Source organism: Stegostoma tigrinum, chromosome 18, assembly GCF_030684315.1.
Source record: "Stegostoma tigrinum isolate sSteTig4 chromosome 18, sSteTig4.hap1, whole genome shotgun sequence".
Taxonomy (NCBI): Eukaryota; Metazoa; Chordata; class Chondrichthyes; order Orectolobiformes; family Stegostomatidae; genus Stegostoma; species Stegostoma tigrinum.
In genome coordinates this window covers 39,871,926-39,890,652 of record NC_081371.1, presented here as the reverse complement: position 1 = coordinate 39,890,652, position 18,727 = coordinate 39,871,926, and the positions used below count along the sequence as shown (strand labels likewise).

The 18,727-nt window shown below is 43.3% G+C and overlaps 1 protein-coding gene across 6 annotated transcripts in view; it reads right to left on the bottom strand.

The window, feature by feature from the left end:
- The window catches only part of ptprq (protein tyrosine phosphatase receptor type Q), a 206,009-nt gene that overhangs the window by 120,788 nt on the left and 66,494 nt on the right, over positions 1-18,727 (bottom strand). For 5 of the 6 annotated variants that reach the window (XM_048549585.2, XM_048549586.2, XM_048549587.2 and 2 more), the window contains exons 23-24: positions 7,427-7,599; positions 1,247-1,796 (exon numbers count right to left, since the gene is read on the bottom strand). In XM_048549585.2, the coding sequence (XP_048405542.2) occupies positions 1,247-1,796; positions 7,427-7,599 (723 nt within the window). The remainder of the gene's footprint in view (positions 1-1,246; positions 1,797-7,426; positions 7,600-18,727) is intronic. The other variant, XM_048549589.2, reaches the window with a different exon arrangement.

Sequence of the window (18,727 nt, the reverse complement as noted above, 5' to 3'; positions counted from 1 at the left end):
TGCTATGTTCATCCAACTCTCTGAGATAACACCTTGTTATCTCAATCTTTAAAAATGTTTTGTGACTTTCAAGAGCAAGTATATATACTTACTAGAGGCTGTTTGGTAGAAAGCAGAGACTGGGGTTAAAAGGGTCTTTCTCAGGATGGCAGCCTGTGATAAGTGGTGTTCGACAAGGGTCAATGTTGGGACGAAGCTTTTGACTTTACACATTAATGATCTAGATGAAGGAACCGAGGGCATTCTGGCTAAGTTTACAAATGATGAAAAGATAGAGAGGGACAGGTAGTATTGAGGAGGTGGGGAGGCTGCAGAGGATTTGGAGAGGTTAGGAGAGTGGGCAAAGAAGTAGCAGATGGAGTACAACAGGGGAAAGTGTGAGGTCATGCGCTTTGGTAAGAAGAATAAAAGCATGGACTATTTTCCAAATGGGAGGAAAATTCACTAGTCTGAAGTGCAAACAGACTTGGGAGGTCTAGTCCTGGATTCTCTCAAGGTAAACTTGTAGGTTGAGTCAGTATTTAGGAAGGCAAATGCAACTTTGGCAATTATTTTGAGACGACTTGAATATGAAAACAGGGATGTACTTCTGATGCTCTACAAGGCTCTGGTTAGGCCACATTTGGAGTATTATGTGCAATTTTGGGCCCCATATCTCAGGATGGGTGTACTGGTCCTGGAGTGGGTTCAGAGCAGGTTCACAAGAATGGTCCCAGGAATGAAAAGCTTAACATATGAGGAATGTTTGAGGACTCTGAGTCATTACTCAATGGAGTTTAGAAGGATGAGGAGGGATCTAATTGAGACTTACAGAATATTGAATGGCCTGGACAGAGTGGATGTTGGGAAGATGTTTTCACTGATAGGAGAGACAAGGGCCTGAGGGCACAGCTTTAGAGTAAAGGGAAAACCTTTTAGAACGGAGATAAGGAGAAACTTCTTCAGCCAGAGTGTGTAAATCTATGGAATTCACTGCCACAGAAGGCTGTGGAGGCCAGGTCATTGAGTACATTTAAGATTGAGATAGATAGGTTCTTGATGAGCAAGGGATCAAGGGTTACAGGTAGAAAGTGGGAGAATGGGGTTGAGAAACCTGTCAGTCATGACTGAATGGTGGAGCAGATTCAATGGGCTGAATGGCCTAATTTCTGCTCCTGTGTCTTATGGTCTTATACTAATTACATCACCATGTCACTTGGTCATCAGCACATGTTGTCACTACATAACGGAGCTGTGACTTACTTACCAGTGGTATTTTGAAGGCCATTAGCCGGAAGCCTCCACTGAGGAGGAAATGGTGAAGCACTTGAAGTCAGGGAAATTTCACCTGCCTTAACAACTGCAGTAACTGATCTCCTATGCAACACTGATCTCAACTTGAGAGTCATGTTGATTGTAGGATGAGACTCAAAGGGCCCCAAGGAACTAGAGTCTGTTGGTTTAGTAAATAATTCAGTGAATCCAGTAGCAGCTATTGAGTGTGCAGTACTAGGCGGTGAAGTTTTAGAATAAATTAGTGCAAATGATATTGGTTGATCAGGCACAGATGCAGTCATGCTTTTTTCATGTACAGTTGCTGTCTCAGGCAATTCTGAACTAACAGGGATTAGTGCCTCAGCTGGTGAGAAGGCTGATGAAGTCACTGCAGGCTCTAACGATGAGGAATCAGAAATCAGCTCAGCAGAGCCTTCATCCAAGTCTGTAAATATTGCATCAGTTTTTGAAGTCAATGTAGTGGCATCTGTAACCAACATACCAGGATGTTTTGGTTCAGTAGAGTTTTCCATATTCATATTCTAGAATTTTAAAAAAGTTATCCCATCAATATACTTTTCAATCACTTAAACAAATAAACAAAACAAGGTTGCATTCCATTGCCCATTCAGTTGTTTAGTCAGAACATTAATATCAAATTTATCACCTTTCATTTCCCCGATTTACTGGACAATACTTATCCCGATTATCTAATTGTACCTGCAATAGTAATTTCATTTTAGAGATGATGGGAACTGCTGATGCTGGAGAAACCAAGATAATAAAGTGTGAAGCTGGATGAACATAGCAGGCCAAGCAGCATCTCAGGAGCACAAAAGCTGATGTTTGGGCCTAGACCCTTCATCAGAAAACAGGGAGGAGGAGAGGGTTCTGAAATAAATAGGGAGAGAGGGGGAGGCGGATCAAAGATGGATAGAGGAGAAAATAGTTGGAGAGGAGACAGACAAGTTAAAGAGGCGGGGATGGAGCCAGTAAAGGTGAGTGTAGGTGGCGAGGTCATCCAGCTCCATCCTTTGTTATCTCGTAATTTTACTTGACTTTGTTTCTACTTAAACAAAACAGATACAGGAAGCAGTTCCCAGCAAGATAAATAAAAGAAGGAGCTGGATCCGAGGTAACCACAGTGGGTGAATAGCATCTCCTTATTTTAACCTCTCACACTTCTTGTTATCCTTAAATGCAGTGGCATTAAGTTCAAGGTTTTGGGTTTTATTGTTATTTCTCTTCCCTAGCCTTATCATTTTATGTTATTTAACATTAATTGCTATGTGTTACATTTGAGGGTGTCATCTACTCAGTTGACATATCTGCCACTAATGTAAAAAAAAGTCCACATGACACATTCTTAAAACCAGCTGCAACAATGCTGTTTGGCATGAAAGTAGCCAAAACTGGTGTGTAAAAGACAGGATGATACTGCATGAATAAACACTGGATCAAATTCTGTCAAGAAATCCAAACTGCCCATGCCTGTGAGATATAAATGAAGTGCTTAAGTGGGCACACAGTCCTCAGATCAGCAAAGTTTGTTCCTTGAAGTCAGCAGAAACTGAAGTATCCACCATGAGAAGTAAATAGATGTCCCACTGGTCTGACCGCTACTGTGAGCTGTGATCCAGTGAGTCAGACATCTTTTGATTCACATTTGACACCCTCCCAGAGCTTCCTGCCAGGGTGAAATTAGATGAAGAACCCTCAACACTTGAACTCAAAAAGGCTAAATGCCTTTCCAACAGAAGGGTGCTCAGCCGGGATGGAATCCCATCTGGATTGCTCAAGCATGAAAGGTTTGATCCATTGTCCACACTCATGGCTTTGCCATTCTCTGCAGGAAGGTACGCACTGTTCCACGTGAGATGCATGATGCAAAATTCACCATACCATACAAAAACAAAGGCAACAAAGGAGACTGCAACAACTACAAAGGCATCTCACTCCCTGGAGGAAGGGTTTGCAGGGGTTATACTTAAAACTACTTGCAGACCAAGTGTATTTCATTTCACGTTCTACCCAGCTTTGACAAAAGGTCAACAGAACTGCGGATGCTGTAAGTTAGGAACAAAAAAGGAAGCTGCTGGAAAAGCTCAACAGGTCTGGTAGCATCAGTTCTGAGGAAGGATCACTGGACCTGAAACATTTGACTTTGAATTTTCTTCGCAGATACTGCTGAGCTTTTCCAGCAACTTCTGTTTGACAAAAGGTCATTGAGCTGAAATGATTACTGTTTCTCTCTCAAAAACTGCTACCTGACATTCTCAGTATTTCCAACATTTTCTGTTTTTATATCAGGCTGGAGCTATGGAAGAGCAGCTGAAAAATCTGTAAGCATGCCAAAGAGGGATAATTCACCATGGTCTGTTACAGAGAGGCTCATTTGTGATTTTGGCTGAGGCTGTTTCACTACTCCAGCAGGGAAAGAAACCATATTGGAAACATTCAAACAGAGGGTGAGGAAAGACAGATCTGGATTTAGGAAGTAACTGTAAAGATTCTTAGAAGATAGAAAAAACTAGATAGGTCTGTCAGTTTCAAGCAAGGGGAGGGTCAATTGCGGAGACAGAAACCTAGGTAGTAGACAAGGAGAGAGAAATCTATGATTTGTTTTTGACTTCCAGCAACCACAATTTTTGTTTTTGTCTGAAATATATTGTTGTCCAGGATAGTCCTCAGAGCTGAGCAGTAACTCACCACTATCATTTCAATATCCTTGTACTGTATGAAGAGGCTGTAGCCAGCTAAAACAATATTCAACTCGGCATGTGGTGATATAAAGAGCATATTTATTTATAGACGCCATCTATGTGCCCTCAGAAAATATTTTCCCTTGTCCTTCTACAATGTTGAGGTGGAGTCCCTGGGTCTGTAGCTGTGGTGGCGGGAGCCTCTGAAGTAATGCAGCCTATTGGCCTGGAAGATTTGGGCAGTTGAATATGGGAGCATTTATGGTGCAAGGATATGAATTCTCCAATTATAGGATCATCCTAATTGATTACAATCTCCATAGGGTTGGGATTCAGGCAGGGTAGAGGGGGAGGGTCCTGATATTTTTGGAGTGTCTTGAGAAAAGATTTTTGGAGTGCCTGTATATGGTTCCTTCTCTGTCAGATGTCTGCTGGCACCACCCTGTCTCTGAGAAACATCCTCCCCCTACATTTACCTTACATATTTACCATTTCACTGGAGCTGTCAAAGTTGTTGGTTGTGTTACAGGAGCTTCAAGACATAGAACACGGCACACTGAATGCTGCAGGGGAGTGCAGTTTCCATGCTGATTTTCACCTGCTCTTGAATATTTGGATTCCTGGACATGTTAGTTACAGGAGGCCCCCCTTGTCCAAGAATCTCTAGCACAGAAGAACTTTTAAAGGTAAATGGGTCACTTTCAATCCAACCAGGGTCGGAAACAAATATTTGGGCCTTTGTTCTGAACAAATTATGGCAAACTTGGCTTTAGTCCTATCTGGCTTTCTGGAATAGAATATTGTCTGGCATTTTCATTATTTACTTTAATCATGATAAGCAAAATGAAGCTGAATGGAACAGAAAAACTTACAAATGGTGCTCTGTACACGCACATGCTGGGAAATAAAGCAGCTCAGTGTTGGTATCTGCCCTTACTTCAGTAAATGTGTGCTCAGTTTGCCTTTAAAGAGTAATTGAAGAAGTAAACAAGCAAAAGACATGAATATCCAATTCAGGTTACTCCAAGTCTTTATTTGAAGACAGCCTTCATTAACTTCCACTTCTTGCACCACCCAGGTCTAGTTATTGAGCAGTATAATTTTGACTGTGTAATAGTCTGACATTCAGGTTGTTTAAGATATCAGCTTGACTTTATTGAACACAAGAAAGAATGAACCGAAGACTAAATTTGTAAACCAATGACAGCCTTTTTCTGATGTTTTTCATTCTAACTCTTCTATGTAGTCTGCCTTTTCCAATGTACCAGTCAAAATATTCTTTCTATTCAATAATTTGTTGTATATTCATATTGTAATCATATCACAAATTTAATCTGAAATTCCAATTTTAGGGAACTGTTGCCAAGGTATTCTCTAATCTACGTAGCTCTAATCTAGCATCCCTCTGGCTATTATTTCAATTAGACCTAATGATGTTCTTGGGTTGTAGAATCACAGAAAGTTACAATACAGAAGGAGGCCACTTGACCCACTGTATCGGTATTGGCTCCCTAAAGACCTATCCAGCTAGTCCCATTCTCCAGCCCTATCTCCATAGCCCTCTAAATTCATCACTTTCAAAAGCATATGTAAGTCTGTTTTGAAATATCCTTTGGAATCCACCCCTGCCACTCTCCAAGGCAATGCATTCCAAATCTGACTCCAATTCTGAGTCAAAAAGCTTCTCCCTATCTCAATCCTAAATTTCTTGTTGATAATCTTGAAATTGTGACCCCTAGTTACTGGCATACTGACTAGTGGAAACTGAATATCCTTCTTTAGATGTCAACATTGTTCATAACCTCAACAATTTGTTGTTGTCCACCCACATTGATGCAATGGTCAAGAAAGCATAACCACGTCTCTATTTCCTCAAGAGGCTAAGAAAATTCAGCATGTCCACAAGCTCCTTTACCAATTTTTGTAGACGCGCCATAGAAGGCATCCTATCTGGATGCATCACATCATGGAACAGCAAAAGGTCCTCCCAAGACCACAATAAACTACACAGTGTTATGAACATAGCCCAGACCATCATGCAAACCAGCCTGCCATCCACTGATTCCATTTATACTTCCCACTGTCTTGGGAAAGCAACCAATGTAATCAAGGACTCCTCCCGCCTCAGTCATATTCTCTTCCGCCCTCTTCTCTCAGGCAAAAGATATAAAAGTTTGAGTACACACATGAACAGATTCAAGAACAGCTTCTTCCATGCTGTTATCAGACTTTTGAACAGGCCTCTCAAATGTTAATTTTGACATACCTTACGGCATCTTTTCTCTGGCTGTAACACTATATTCTGTACTCTGTTCTGCTACCCTGATACACTTTGTGCAATATGATCTGTCTGTATAGTAGACAAAACAAACACTTTTTACTGTATCTCAGTCCATGACAACAATAATTCAAACTCAATAAGGTCACATTTTAGTCTTCTTCGCTCCAAGGAAAATAAGCACAATTTCTCTAAACTTTCCTTGTATGTAAAATCCCTCATTCCTGGTATTATTCTAGTAAACCACCTTCGCACTCTTTCAGGGCCTTTAACATTCTTCCTTAAATAAGATGTCTAAAACTGAACACAACACTTCAAATACGGACTGACCAATGATTTGTAGAGGTGTAGCATAATTTCCTTGCTTTTATCCTCTATGTCTCCATTTATAAATTCAAGGATCCTCTAAGGCTTTTAAATAACTGTTTCAACTGGCCTGGCCACTTGAAGCAAATTAGCCCGTGAAACCCAAGTCCCTCTGATCCTTTACTCCTGTCAAATTGAACCATTGAGCCTGTATTGTCTATCCATGCCTCTTCTACCAAAATGCATTACACTGCATTTCTCTGCATTGAAAATCATCTGCCAAGTGTCTGCCCATTTGACCAACTTGTCAATGACTCCCTGAAGTTGATGTCGCGCTGAAGAGATTTAGCCCTCCACACCCGTCTTCAAATTATTTCTGTAAATCAGAAAAAGCAAGAGGTCCTAACACTGATCCCTTCAGAATACCACTTTCAACACATCTCCAACCTTAGAAACACTCATCTGTACCTACTCTCTGTTTCCTATCTTTTAGCCTACTTCTAATCCATGCTGCCAATGACCAACAATCCTAAACATTTCTAATGTGATATCCACCTACCATGTGGTTCCATATTAAGTGCCTTTTGAAAATCCAAATATACAACATCCACAGCACTATCTTTATCCACTGTCTGTGCCACCTCCTAAAAGAACTCATTCAAATTTGTCAGTCATGATCTGCCCTTGACTGTCTGCGAGCAATGATTTTATGTAAGAATTAATCCATATTAGGCATGCTACATGCAAATAAAGATAAAGGGAAAGATGATTAAATATCAAACACATGAAGAGGCACATCTACAATGAGTAACTTAACTAAAAGGGAAATCACCTATGTGTTACTTAAATCTATAATGTCCAAGTAAAATAAAGTGAAACAGCATACCTGATGGTTTTCTGTCAAGATTATATTTTGTATAGATATTTGAGACTCCTTTAGAAAGACACTGATTTGATACTGGATAATAATTCCATTTGGTTGGCGAGGCTTTCCCCATTCTAATTTTGCAGACTTGGCTTCAACTTTTGTTGCTTTTAAATCAAATACTTCGCCTGGAACTAAAACAGTGAATAGTTCTAATGTAAACATGCTTATATTTTGTAAATTCACTACTTTAGAAGGGTAGCGACATAAAATACAGCTAGGATTTGAACAATAATTTGAGCCATCACAGTCATTTTACAAATCTATTTCAAGTTATGATTTACCTGTTCTGCACTACAGCTATCACAATGTAGTTCAAATGACTGAAAATAATTTTGATTAAACAATAGGAAATGACATTATAGCGGAGAGGAAGGATCAGCATCCGAATGCTCAATTCTCAACAGATATTTTAGACTTTGAAAATAAATTAAATGTGAATAGGCATTCATTGCAGGTTAAAAGCATCACTGGTAAATTGAAAGCGCACACATTCCAACGCCTTCAGCAAATTTTTTATCTCCCTAACTCGTGGACTCAGCCCAATTGCAATATTATTGCGATCAATTAGTTGATTGCAGACTGCGTATTCAAGTTCAAACTCAAACTCAAACAAACAACTGCACCTCCCAGTCGCAAACCATTTCCACTCCCCCTCCCATTCTTTAGATGACATGTCCATCCTGGGCCTCCTGCAGTGCCACAATGATGCCACCCGAAGGTTGCAGGAACAGCAACTCATATTCCGCCTGGGAACCTGCAGCCCAATGGTGTCAATGTGGACTTCACCAGTTTCAAAATCTCCCCTTCCCCCACTGCATCCCTAAACCAGCCCAGTTCGTCCCCTCCCCCCACTGCACCACACAACCAGCCCAGCTCTTCCACCCCCCACCCACTGCATCCCAAAACCAGTCCAACCTGTCTCTGCCTCCCTAACCTGTTCTTCCTCTCACCCATCCCTTCCTCCCACCTCAAGCCGCACCCCCATCTACCTACTAACCTCATCCCACCTCCTTGACCTGTCCGTCTTCCCTGGACTGACCTATCCCCTCCCTACTTCCCCACCTATACTCTCTCCACCTATCTTCTTTACTCTCCATCTTCGGTCCGCCTCCCCCTCTCTCCCTATTTATTCCAGTTCCCTCTCCCCATCCACCTCTCTGATGAAGGGTCTAGGCCCAAAACGTCAGCTTTTGTGCTCCTGAGATGCTGCTTGGCCTGCTGTGTTCATCCAGCCTCACATTTTATTATCTTGGAATTCTCCAGCATCTGCAGTTCCCATTATCACTGGTAAATTGGGAACAGGTTGTTTGTCCACCCATCAAGATGCACCTTATGTACAATGCTGAAAACGTAAACAGCGATAAGAAATATGAAAACAGAATGCTATGGTTCACCAATGGTAGACTGGGCAAAAGCATCTTTTTTGCACCAATAAGCCATGCAGTTTGAGTTTGAACTTGAATACGCAGTCTGCAATCAACTAATTGATCTCAATAATATTGCAATTGGGCTGAGTCCACGAGTTAGGGAGATAAAAAATTTGCTGAAGGCGTTGGAATGTGTGTGCTTTCAATATGGATAGGAAACAGAATTTGCTATGGTGTTCATTATCATTAAGTTCCCTGACCTTTACCATCCTGGATCGGTCTTTAAAAATGACCACTGTGATGAAATAGTGAACGGCATTAGTAAGCATGGAACGATGTCCCTTAGTCAGGAGAAAACAAACGCGGGTGGGAAATGAAAAAGGATGGAAAGCGAAGTGACTTCTGTTCTTTGAACCAAGGATTGGTTTATCATAGTACCAGGTGGTTTTGCTGAAACCCCAGCTAATGTGGACTATGATTATGAGTCTATAGATGGTGACCACACAGTTATATGTGAAAACCTGAAGTGCAACTGTATCAACCCACCACACTTCACAGTAAACCAGTGTCTTTTTGCTCAAATTTGAGCAATCTCCTCAAGACATGAACTGTCAATTTTAACAGGTTAATCGTTTAAATACAGCCATTTGAATATGGGTTTTGAAATTTAATTTCATCCCATATGTCCTGAAACTTGCCAGTGAAAAGGAAAGTGATGCTTAATAAAAATTAAAGTTGGGGGGGTGGTGTCTGACCACAACAGGGACCTATGTTGATAAGTACTCAGTACTCATAGTCGTTTGTATTTGCTTACATGAAAGGATTTGTTTGCAGCACTCATGCTGACAAATTACTTTATACACACTGGAATTTTACACTTCTGATCTACACTTTAGACCTCTGATCTATCCGATCAAATGGGTGTCACATACACTGTGCTCCTATGGACCTCAGCTGAGTTGTCCACCAACAACAGAAGAAGCACGTGTAGTAAGAGCAGGCTAAGCATCATGAACTACATGAGCAATCAGTCTGCTACTCACAGATCTGCAGCTCCAAAGGAAAAAGAGACGAACAACAGAGAGATGCAGCTCACAAGAGGCCATATATATGGTCCAGAGGCTGACACACTAGCATCCTACCCACTTGGTATCCTAAACAGCTGGTACCCTATCCCCTATGCACCTGGCATCCTCTACATTTGGGACCTTACCTAACTCATACCCAACCCTTTACTCATCTGGCATCCTACCCCTTTGAACCCTACACTCTCCCTGCTGATATCATACCCAGCTGGCATCCATTACCTAGCAACCAATTCCTCTGTTTGATATCATAACCCTGGCATACACACCTTCCCCAGCTGACACCATGCTCAGCTGGCATTCTGCTTACTCGGCAGACTATCCGACTAACACACTGCTAACCTAGCACCCTACCATCTACTTATCTGGCATCCTAGCTCATCTACCCCTGATATGTCAGCTGACATTCTACTGATCTGGCACTCTCCTCTCCCAGCAACCTAACATCACTCTTTTCCTTATAAGACCATAAGACACAGGAGTGGAAGGCCATTCGGACCATCACGCCAACTCCGCCATTTAAGTCATGGCTGATGGGCATTTCAACTCCACTTCCCTGGACTGTCCCCGTAGCCCTTGATTCCTTCTGAGAGCAAGAATTTGTCGATCTCTGCCTTGAAGGCATCCACCGTCCCGGCCTCCATTGCACTCCGTGGTAGTGAATTCCACAAGCCCACCACTCTCTGGCTGAAGAAATGTCATCTCATTTCAGTTTTAAATTTAACCCGTCTAATTTTAAGGCTGTGTCCATGGGTCCTAGTCTCCCCGCCTAACGGAAACAACTTCCTAGTGTCCACCCCTTCTAAGCCACACATTATCTTGTAAGTTTCTATTAGATCTCCCCTCAACCTTCTAAACTCTAATGAGTACAATCCCAGGATCCTTAGCCGTTCATCATACGTTAAACCTACCATTCCAGGGATCATCCGTGTGAATCTCCGCTGGACATGCTCCAGGGCTAGTATGTCCTTCCTAAGGTGTGGGGCCCAAAATTGGACTCAGTATTCTAAATGGGGCCTAACTAGAGCTTTATAAAGCCTCAGAATCACATTGCTGCTTTTATATTCCAACCCTCTTGAGATAAACGACAACGTTACATTCACTTTCTTAATTATGGACTCTACCTGCAAGTTAACCTTTAGAGAATCCTGGACCAACACTTCCAGATCCCTTTGTATTTCTGCTTTACAAATTTTCTCACCATTTAGAAAATAGTCCATGCCTGTATTCTTTTTCTAAAGTGCAAAACCTCACATTTACTCACATTGAATTTCATCAGCCATTTCCTGGACCACTCTCCTAAACTGTCTAAAACTTTCTGCAGCTTCCCCACCTCTTCAGTACTACCTGCCTGTCCACCTATCTTTGTATCATCAGCAAACTTTGCCAGAATGCCCCACCCCCAATCCATTCATCCAGATCATTAATGTATAAGGTGAACAGCTGCAGCCCCAACAATGAACCCTGTGGGACAACACTTGTCACCGGTTGCCATTCCGAAAAAGAACCTTTTATCCCAACTCTCTGCCTTCTGTCAGACAGCCAATCCTCAATCCAAGCCATTAGCTCACCTTGAACACCATGGGCCCTCACCTTACTCAGCAGCCTCCCGTGAGGCATTGTATCAAAGGCCTTTTGGAAGTCTAGATAGATAACATCTACTGGGTCTCCCTGGTCTAACATACTTGTTACCTCTTCAAAAGAATTCTAACAGGTTTGTCAGGCACGACCTCCCCTTATTAAAACCATGCTGACTTGTTTTAATCTGAACCTGCACTTCCAGGAATTTAGAGATCTCATCCTTGACAATGGATTCTAGAATTTTACCAACTACCGAGGTTAGGCTAATCGGCCTATAATTTTCCATCTTTTGCCTTGATCCTTTCTTAAACAAGGGGGTTACAACAGCAATTTTTCAATCATCTGGGACTTTCTCTGACTCCAGTGACTTTTGAAAGATCACGACCAAAGCCTCCGCTATTTCCTCAGCCACCTCCCTCAGAACTCTAGGATGTAGCCCATCGGGGCCAGGAGATTTATCAATTTTTAGACCTTTTAGCTTTTCTAGCACTTTCTCTTTTGTAATGCCTACCATGCTCAACTCTACCTCTTGGCTCTCCCTAATTGTTGGCATACTACTCATGTCTTCCACTGCGAAGACTGACACAAAGTACTTAATAAGTTCTTCAGCTATTTCCTTATCTCCCATCACTAGCCTTCCAGCATCAATTTGGAGCGGCCCAATATCTACTTTTGCCTCTCGTTTGTTTCTTACGTATTGAAAGAAGCTTTATGTATCTACAATTTGAAGCAGCTGTCAAAGTTGCTGTCAGAATCTTTAAGTTTCAGAATACAGCAACTGGCTGCTGTGAATGGGAGACATAGTTTGATTTCCTCTTATAGTTCTGCTCAACAGAATAGCTGTTAGAATGGAAATACTGCTCCACATTTCAGAAGAAGTGTTGAGTTAACCCTCTGTGTGAGATTGCCACTCTGCAGGATATCCAATTCTGAGGCATCAATATAGTGTTTTAGCTTGTTACATATTCAATTCTCTAATTTACCACTGTATTCTCATCTTGCTTTTACCAATGATTCCCATAGTCTGAGAAATCAGGAGTTCACCATTAAGTGACCAAAAAGCATGTTAATATCATTCTTACTGAAGAAAAAACAAATTGAAATTGCCTACATGCCTCTCCCATAGGAGTTTGAGTGCACACAGCTTTGTGTGTTGGGCTAAAATACAGAAGTCGATGGATATGATAGTCACAGACAACTCGAGCTTTTCCATGATTTAGCTTCCACCTGTGCCTAAAGGTATGCACCATCCATGTTAAAAATTCCCCTCTTCACTTTCTTCAATCATTAAGTCAGGGAACTGAGGCACGTGTTCTAATGAAGAACCACTGGACCCGAAACATTAATTCTGCTTTCTTCCTGCAGATATTGCCAGACTTGCTGAGTTTCTCCAGCAATTCCTATTTTTGTGTTGAACTGAGACATCAGGCTGGTTAAAGGGGGAGGATGGAGGGCATTCAGTCAGCATTTGGGAAATTCTGAAAGCTCCTGACAAACATGGTACATTTATATCCAGATTTCCAAAGTGCTGACAAGCTAAAGATCAAGTCTGATGGCTCCCATCAACTGATCAAACATCCAAAGAAGCAAAACATTTGAATCACAATTTCCCATAAGAAGTAATCAGAAAACAGCATTTATTTTCGTTCTGTTAATTAGGACTGAGAAACTCTTATGAATAAGTTAGCAACTCTGTCAATGACTGCCATCTAATGGTAACAGATTAATAATATTTATATTTTTACTGTAATAGATAAGAAAATCGTATAACAGAGCTTGACCATTATTTTCGAAACGTTGATTATGCATTTGTTGCAGATTACTAACAAAAGAGGTGGAAAGAAATACCATAAAAATTGCCGTTTGGCTCACACTTGACTGTCAATTTACATTTTAAACAAAAGCATTTTGTCTTTTTCAGATCTGGATCCTTTAGCAAAATTGGAAGCCATTTCTGATGAACAGACTTCTGGATTGAAGCAAGAGGAAGCACAGGAAAGTAATACAAAGTCCCATGCAGTGTCTTGTGCCTTAAAGAACAGCAGTTTATTTTTCTGTTAGACAATTTGCATTCATAACTTAATGATTTTAACACCTTCAGACACAGCTCCCATGTTCTTGAGTATGAGTATGGAGGCATGGCAGAAGGGAGTTCAACCAGATGATGTTACCAGATAATTTTCTGATATTACCAAAGGTTCCTTTGCAAATTAAATTCAGATTAACGGTCCTCCAGATAAGGTAGAAGACCAACAACAAAGCAACTTTCTCTGCTAAGGATGTTTGAAAAATAGAAGATTCTTCAGCAGTGAAATTATCCACAGGTCAGACCAAGATCGACACCCTCAAGTAAGAGACCTACCATTCTGAAGTTGAGAGGTTTGGATTATGAGGAGAGACTGAGTAGACTGGGCTTATACTCATTGGAATTCAGAAGAATGAGGGGAGATCTTATAGAAACATATAAGATTATGAATGGAATAGATAAAGTGGAGGCAGGGAGATTGTTTCTGCTAACAGGTGAAACTAGGACTGGACAGCATCGCCTCAAAATAAAGGGAAGCAGATGTAGGACTGAGGTCAGTAGGAACTTCTTCACCCAAAAGATTGTGAATCTGTGGGATTCCCTGCCCACTGAAGTGGTTGAGACTAGCTCATTGTATGTTTTTACGGCAAGGCTAGATAAATTTTTGAACAGTAAAGGAACTAAGGGTTATTTTGAGTGGGAGGGTAAGTGGAGCTGAGTCTCAAAGATCAGCCATGATCTTATTAAAAGGCGGGGCAGACTCAAGGGGCCAGATGGCTTACTCTTGCCCCTAGTTCTTATATTTTTATTCTGCCAAATCCATAGAGAGCGTACTCTGTGAAAGGTGTGAAATGTCAAGACCATCTACATCTGTGTAATCAGATACTGGGAAGGAGATGCAGTAATAGTAAATATGGTAGACTTATAAATGTGGTTTATAATTGGGAGGAATTAAGGAAAAAAAAGTTTGAGGGGTATTTGTTCACAGTACATTGGACCCATCCATTCTATTGATGTCTTACAAAGTCGATGGGTGGAATTGAGTTCCACTAGCTTTTAGCTTCTACCTTTTGAAAGGAGTAAATGCATGTGTATTAGCTCCCTAAGTTCCTCGTCATTATGCCTCACCAAATGTCTTTTCACTTATTGTTATGATACAATAAATCTTCATCTTATCCAAAAACAGTGCCTCTTCTGTCCACATTCTATGGTGGTGTATTGTCTACCACTAATCATTAGGTGGGCCCAAAACAAAGAAAAGACAAAGGAAGATTTATTACGGCAAACTACCCTAAATAATCCTTATCCATTACTACACAACGGTAGGAGTGACAAATACCAAACAGCATCAGAAATGATCTTCTGGGAAAATACCATGCTGAGAATTTCCAGTACTACTTAAATGAAGATTACCTTTTACTCTCAACTTGTTGCTAGATTGGAAGACTTTCTGACATACTTCATCAGGATTTCACCATCAACATTTCTCCTGGGAACTCTCAGAGGGCTTCATCTAAAATTAGAAGATGCTGTGCTACTCTCCTATTGGACAGTTCGTTGGAGTCACCAACAGCTAGGAAATATTTGATTACCAACATCATACTGGACATCTGCTATAATATTCAGGGATATAAATAAAGAAAGATGAGGCTGTGTGTCATCCAGTGCATATCAGGTCTTTGGGGCAGTGAATGTGTGTAGCTCAACTATACTGCTCCATGAAAATAATGCCTATTTAGGATTTGGGCTTTAAACTTGTCAGTGTTTGATTTAACACTATTCATGCAAATTTAAGTTATCAATTTCAATTGGGACAAAATGTTGTGTTAAATCACACATACAAGAAGGTGTGTCTGATTCACACAACAGTTATTACCTTTACTTTATTACTAACATAAGCTCCAGTCAGTCTATACTATGAATAAAATTATAAATATCATATTTTTCTTTCTTTTTTTCCCTGCTTCTTCCGCCTTTAGCTATAACGTAACTATTTGTCTGTCGTTAGCAGAGCATTTTGGGATATACTTTATTGTATCAGTTAATAAAGTTCAGCAGCAGTAAATAGGAAGATCTCACTAATCACTCTCTTTCCTTTTGTCTCAGTGTTTCACATGATCTCCCTTACATATAACCACTATTACAGCATTAAGGGAAGCTTCCATTTCATTGACTCACCAGAAAGGCAAAGTAAAATGAAAATAATCAAAATGTACTAACTAGAAGATATATTTGGATGTGAGTTTGCTCACTGAGCTGGAAGGTTAGTTTTCAGACATTTCATCACTTTATTTAATTTGAAAAAATATACTTTATTCATAGAATGTACAAAAAATAAAACATTTATACACCTACCCAGTCATGCAAGCCACTCCGGGTTACCCGGGGGTACATACACCAACTAAAGGAAAAACAAAACAGAGAGAAAAAAAAACAAAGCAAAGAAACCACCCTGGCAGTCGTCACCCCGCACAGTCCCAGTTGGCCCCCTGACCAGTTGGGGAAGGCGCCAGCTGGGCCCAGTTACCAGATAGGGTTCTTTTTCCTATTCTGGACGAGGGGGTTCATACCGTGGTCTTTCCCCACCGCACCTTGGCGGCAGCTGCCCCAAGCTTCAGCGCGTCCCTCAGCACGTAGTCCTGGACCTTGGAGAGCAACAGTCTGCAACACTCGGTCAGGATCAGTTCTTTCAGCTGGCAGACCAGCAAGTTGCGGGCAGACCAAAGAGCGTCTTTCACCACACTGATGGTCCTCCAGGCGCAGTTGATGTTGGTCTCAGTGTGCGTCCCGGGAAACAGCCCGGAGAGCACGGAGTCCCGCGTCACGGAGCTGCTCGGGACGAACCTCGACAAATACCACTGCATCCCCCTCCAGACCTCCTGCGCATAGGCCCACTCCAGAAGGAGGTGATCAACAGTCTCGTCCCCCCGGCAGCCACCTCGAGGGCAGCGTGCGGTGGCGCAGAGATTACGGGCATGCATAAAGGATCCCACTGGTAGAGCCCCTCTCACCGCCAGCCAAGCAATGTACCTGTGCTTGTTTGAAAGTTCTGGCGATGAGGCATTCTGCCAAACGACTTTGGCAGTCTGCGTGGGGAACCACATGACGGGATCCACCCTCTCCTTCTCCCGAAGGGTCCCGAGGATACTACGTGCTGACCACTGCCTGACGGCCTTGTGGTCAAAGGTGTGTCCTTTCAAAAATTTCTCCACGAAGCACAGGTGGTACGGAACGGTCCAACTACTCGGAGCGTTCCGCGGCAACGAGGCCAGGCCCATCCTTCGCAACACCGGGACAGATAGAACCTCAGTAAGTAGTGACACTTGGTGTTTGTGTATTGAGGATCTACGCACAGCTTGATGCAGCCGCACACAAAGGTAGCCGTCAGGGCGAGGGTGGTGTTCGGTATGCCCTTTCCACCATTTTCCAGGTCTTTGTACATGGTGTCCCTGCGGACCCGGTCCATCCTCGACCCCCAAATGCAGTGGAAGATGGCCCGGGTGACGGCAGCGGCACAGGTCCAGGGAATAGGCCAGGCCTGCGCCACATACAACAGTACCGAAAGCCCCTCACACCTGACAACCAGGTTCTTACCCGCGATGGAGAGGGACCGGAGCGTCCGCCTGCCCAGCTTCTGCTTCAATTTGGTGATACGCTCCTCCCAAGTCTTAGTGCACGCCCCAGCTCCACCAAACCAAATACCCAGCACCTTCCGGTAGTCTGTCCTGACGGTGAAGGGGATGAAGGAGCGGTCGTCCCAGTTCCCGAAGAACATGACCTCGCTTTTACCCCTATTGACTTTGGCACCCGAGGCCAGTTCAAATTGGCCGCAGATGTCCAATAGTCTACTCACCGACTGACGATCAGTGAAGAAGACGGCGACATCGTCCATGTACAGGGAGGTCTTGACCTGAAGGCCTCCGCTGCCTGGGATAGTCACGCCCTTCAGGCTCACGTCCTTCCTGATGGATGCGGCGAAGGGCTCCACACAGCACACAAACAAGGCAGGAGAGAGCGGGCAGCCCTGCCTGACTCCAGATCTAACAGGAAAACTGTCTGATTCCCACCCGTTGATCGAGACTGCGCTAACGATGTTGGCGTAGAGCAGCCGGATCCAATTGCGGATGCCCTCCCCGAACCCCAATTTGGAGAGGACGTCCCTCATGTCAGCATGAGACCCCCTGTCGAAGGCCTTCTCCTGGTCCAGGCTGACGAGGCAGGTGTCCACCCGCCTGTCCTGTACGTAGGCGATCGTATCCCTGATGAGCACAAGGCTCTCAGCGATCTTCCTGTCCGGCACAGCCCAGGTTTGGTCAGGGTGAATCACTGACTCCAGGACAGACCTGACCCGGTTGGCTATGACCTTGGCCAGGATTTTGTAGTCCACGTTCAATCGTGAAATGGGACGCCAATTCTTAATTTCTTCCCTCTCCCCCTTCCTCTTGTAAATGACGGTGATGATGCCCTTCCTCATGGACTTGCACATTTCCCCTGCCGAAGCGCACTTTGGTACACCTCCAGCAGGTCCTGGCCGACCAGGCCCCACAGAGCGGAATACATCTCGACCGGTAAGCCGTCGCTCCCGGGAGTCCTATTCCTCTCCAAGGACTTGAGGGCTCTGGTCAGCTCATCCAGGGATATCGGCCGGTCCAGCCACTCCCTCGTGCCGTCGTCTAAGACCTCCATGATAGACGACAGGAACAACTCGGAGGCCGTGCTGTCCGTGGGCTTCGTGTCGTACAGTCCGGCATAGAACGATTTGCTGATCCTCAAAATGTCGGGCCGAGACGACGTCACCGAGCCATCGTCCTCCTTCAGCCGGCTAAGCACAGAGCTCTCTTTGTGCACCTTCTGAAAGAAGAAACGCGAGCACGTCTCGTCCTGCTCCACCGAGTGGACCCTGGACCGGTAGATTATCCGGGAGGCCTCCGCGGCGAAGAGCGAGGCTTGCTGGCCCCTCACCTCGCGGAGGTCCTCCGTGACATCGACCCCTATCAACTGCAGAAGGAGCAGGTTCTGCACCCTTTTCTGGAGTCGCGACAGCTTTCCCCGCCTCTCTCTTCCCTTCTGAACACCCTTGAGGACAAAGAACCTCTTGATTTCTCCTTCACCGTCTCCCACCAGTCGCCTGGAGACTCAAAGAGGGGTTTCACGGTTCTCCAACCGGCGTACTCCCTCTTAAGCTCCTCGACGTTCTCTG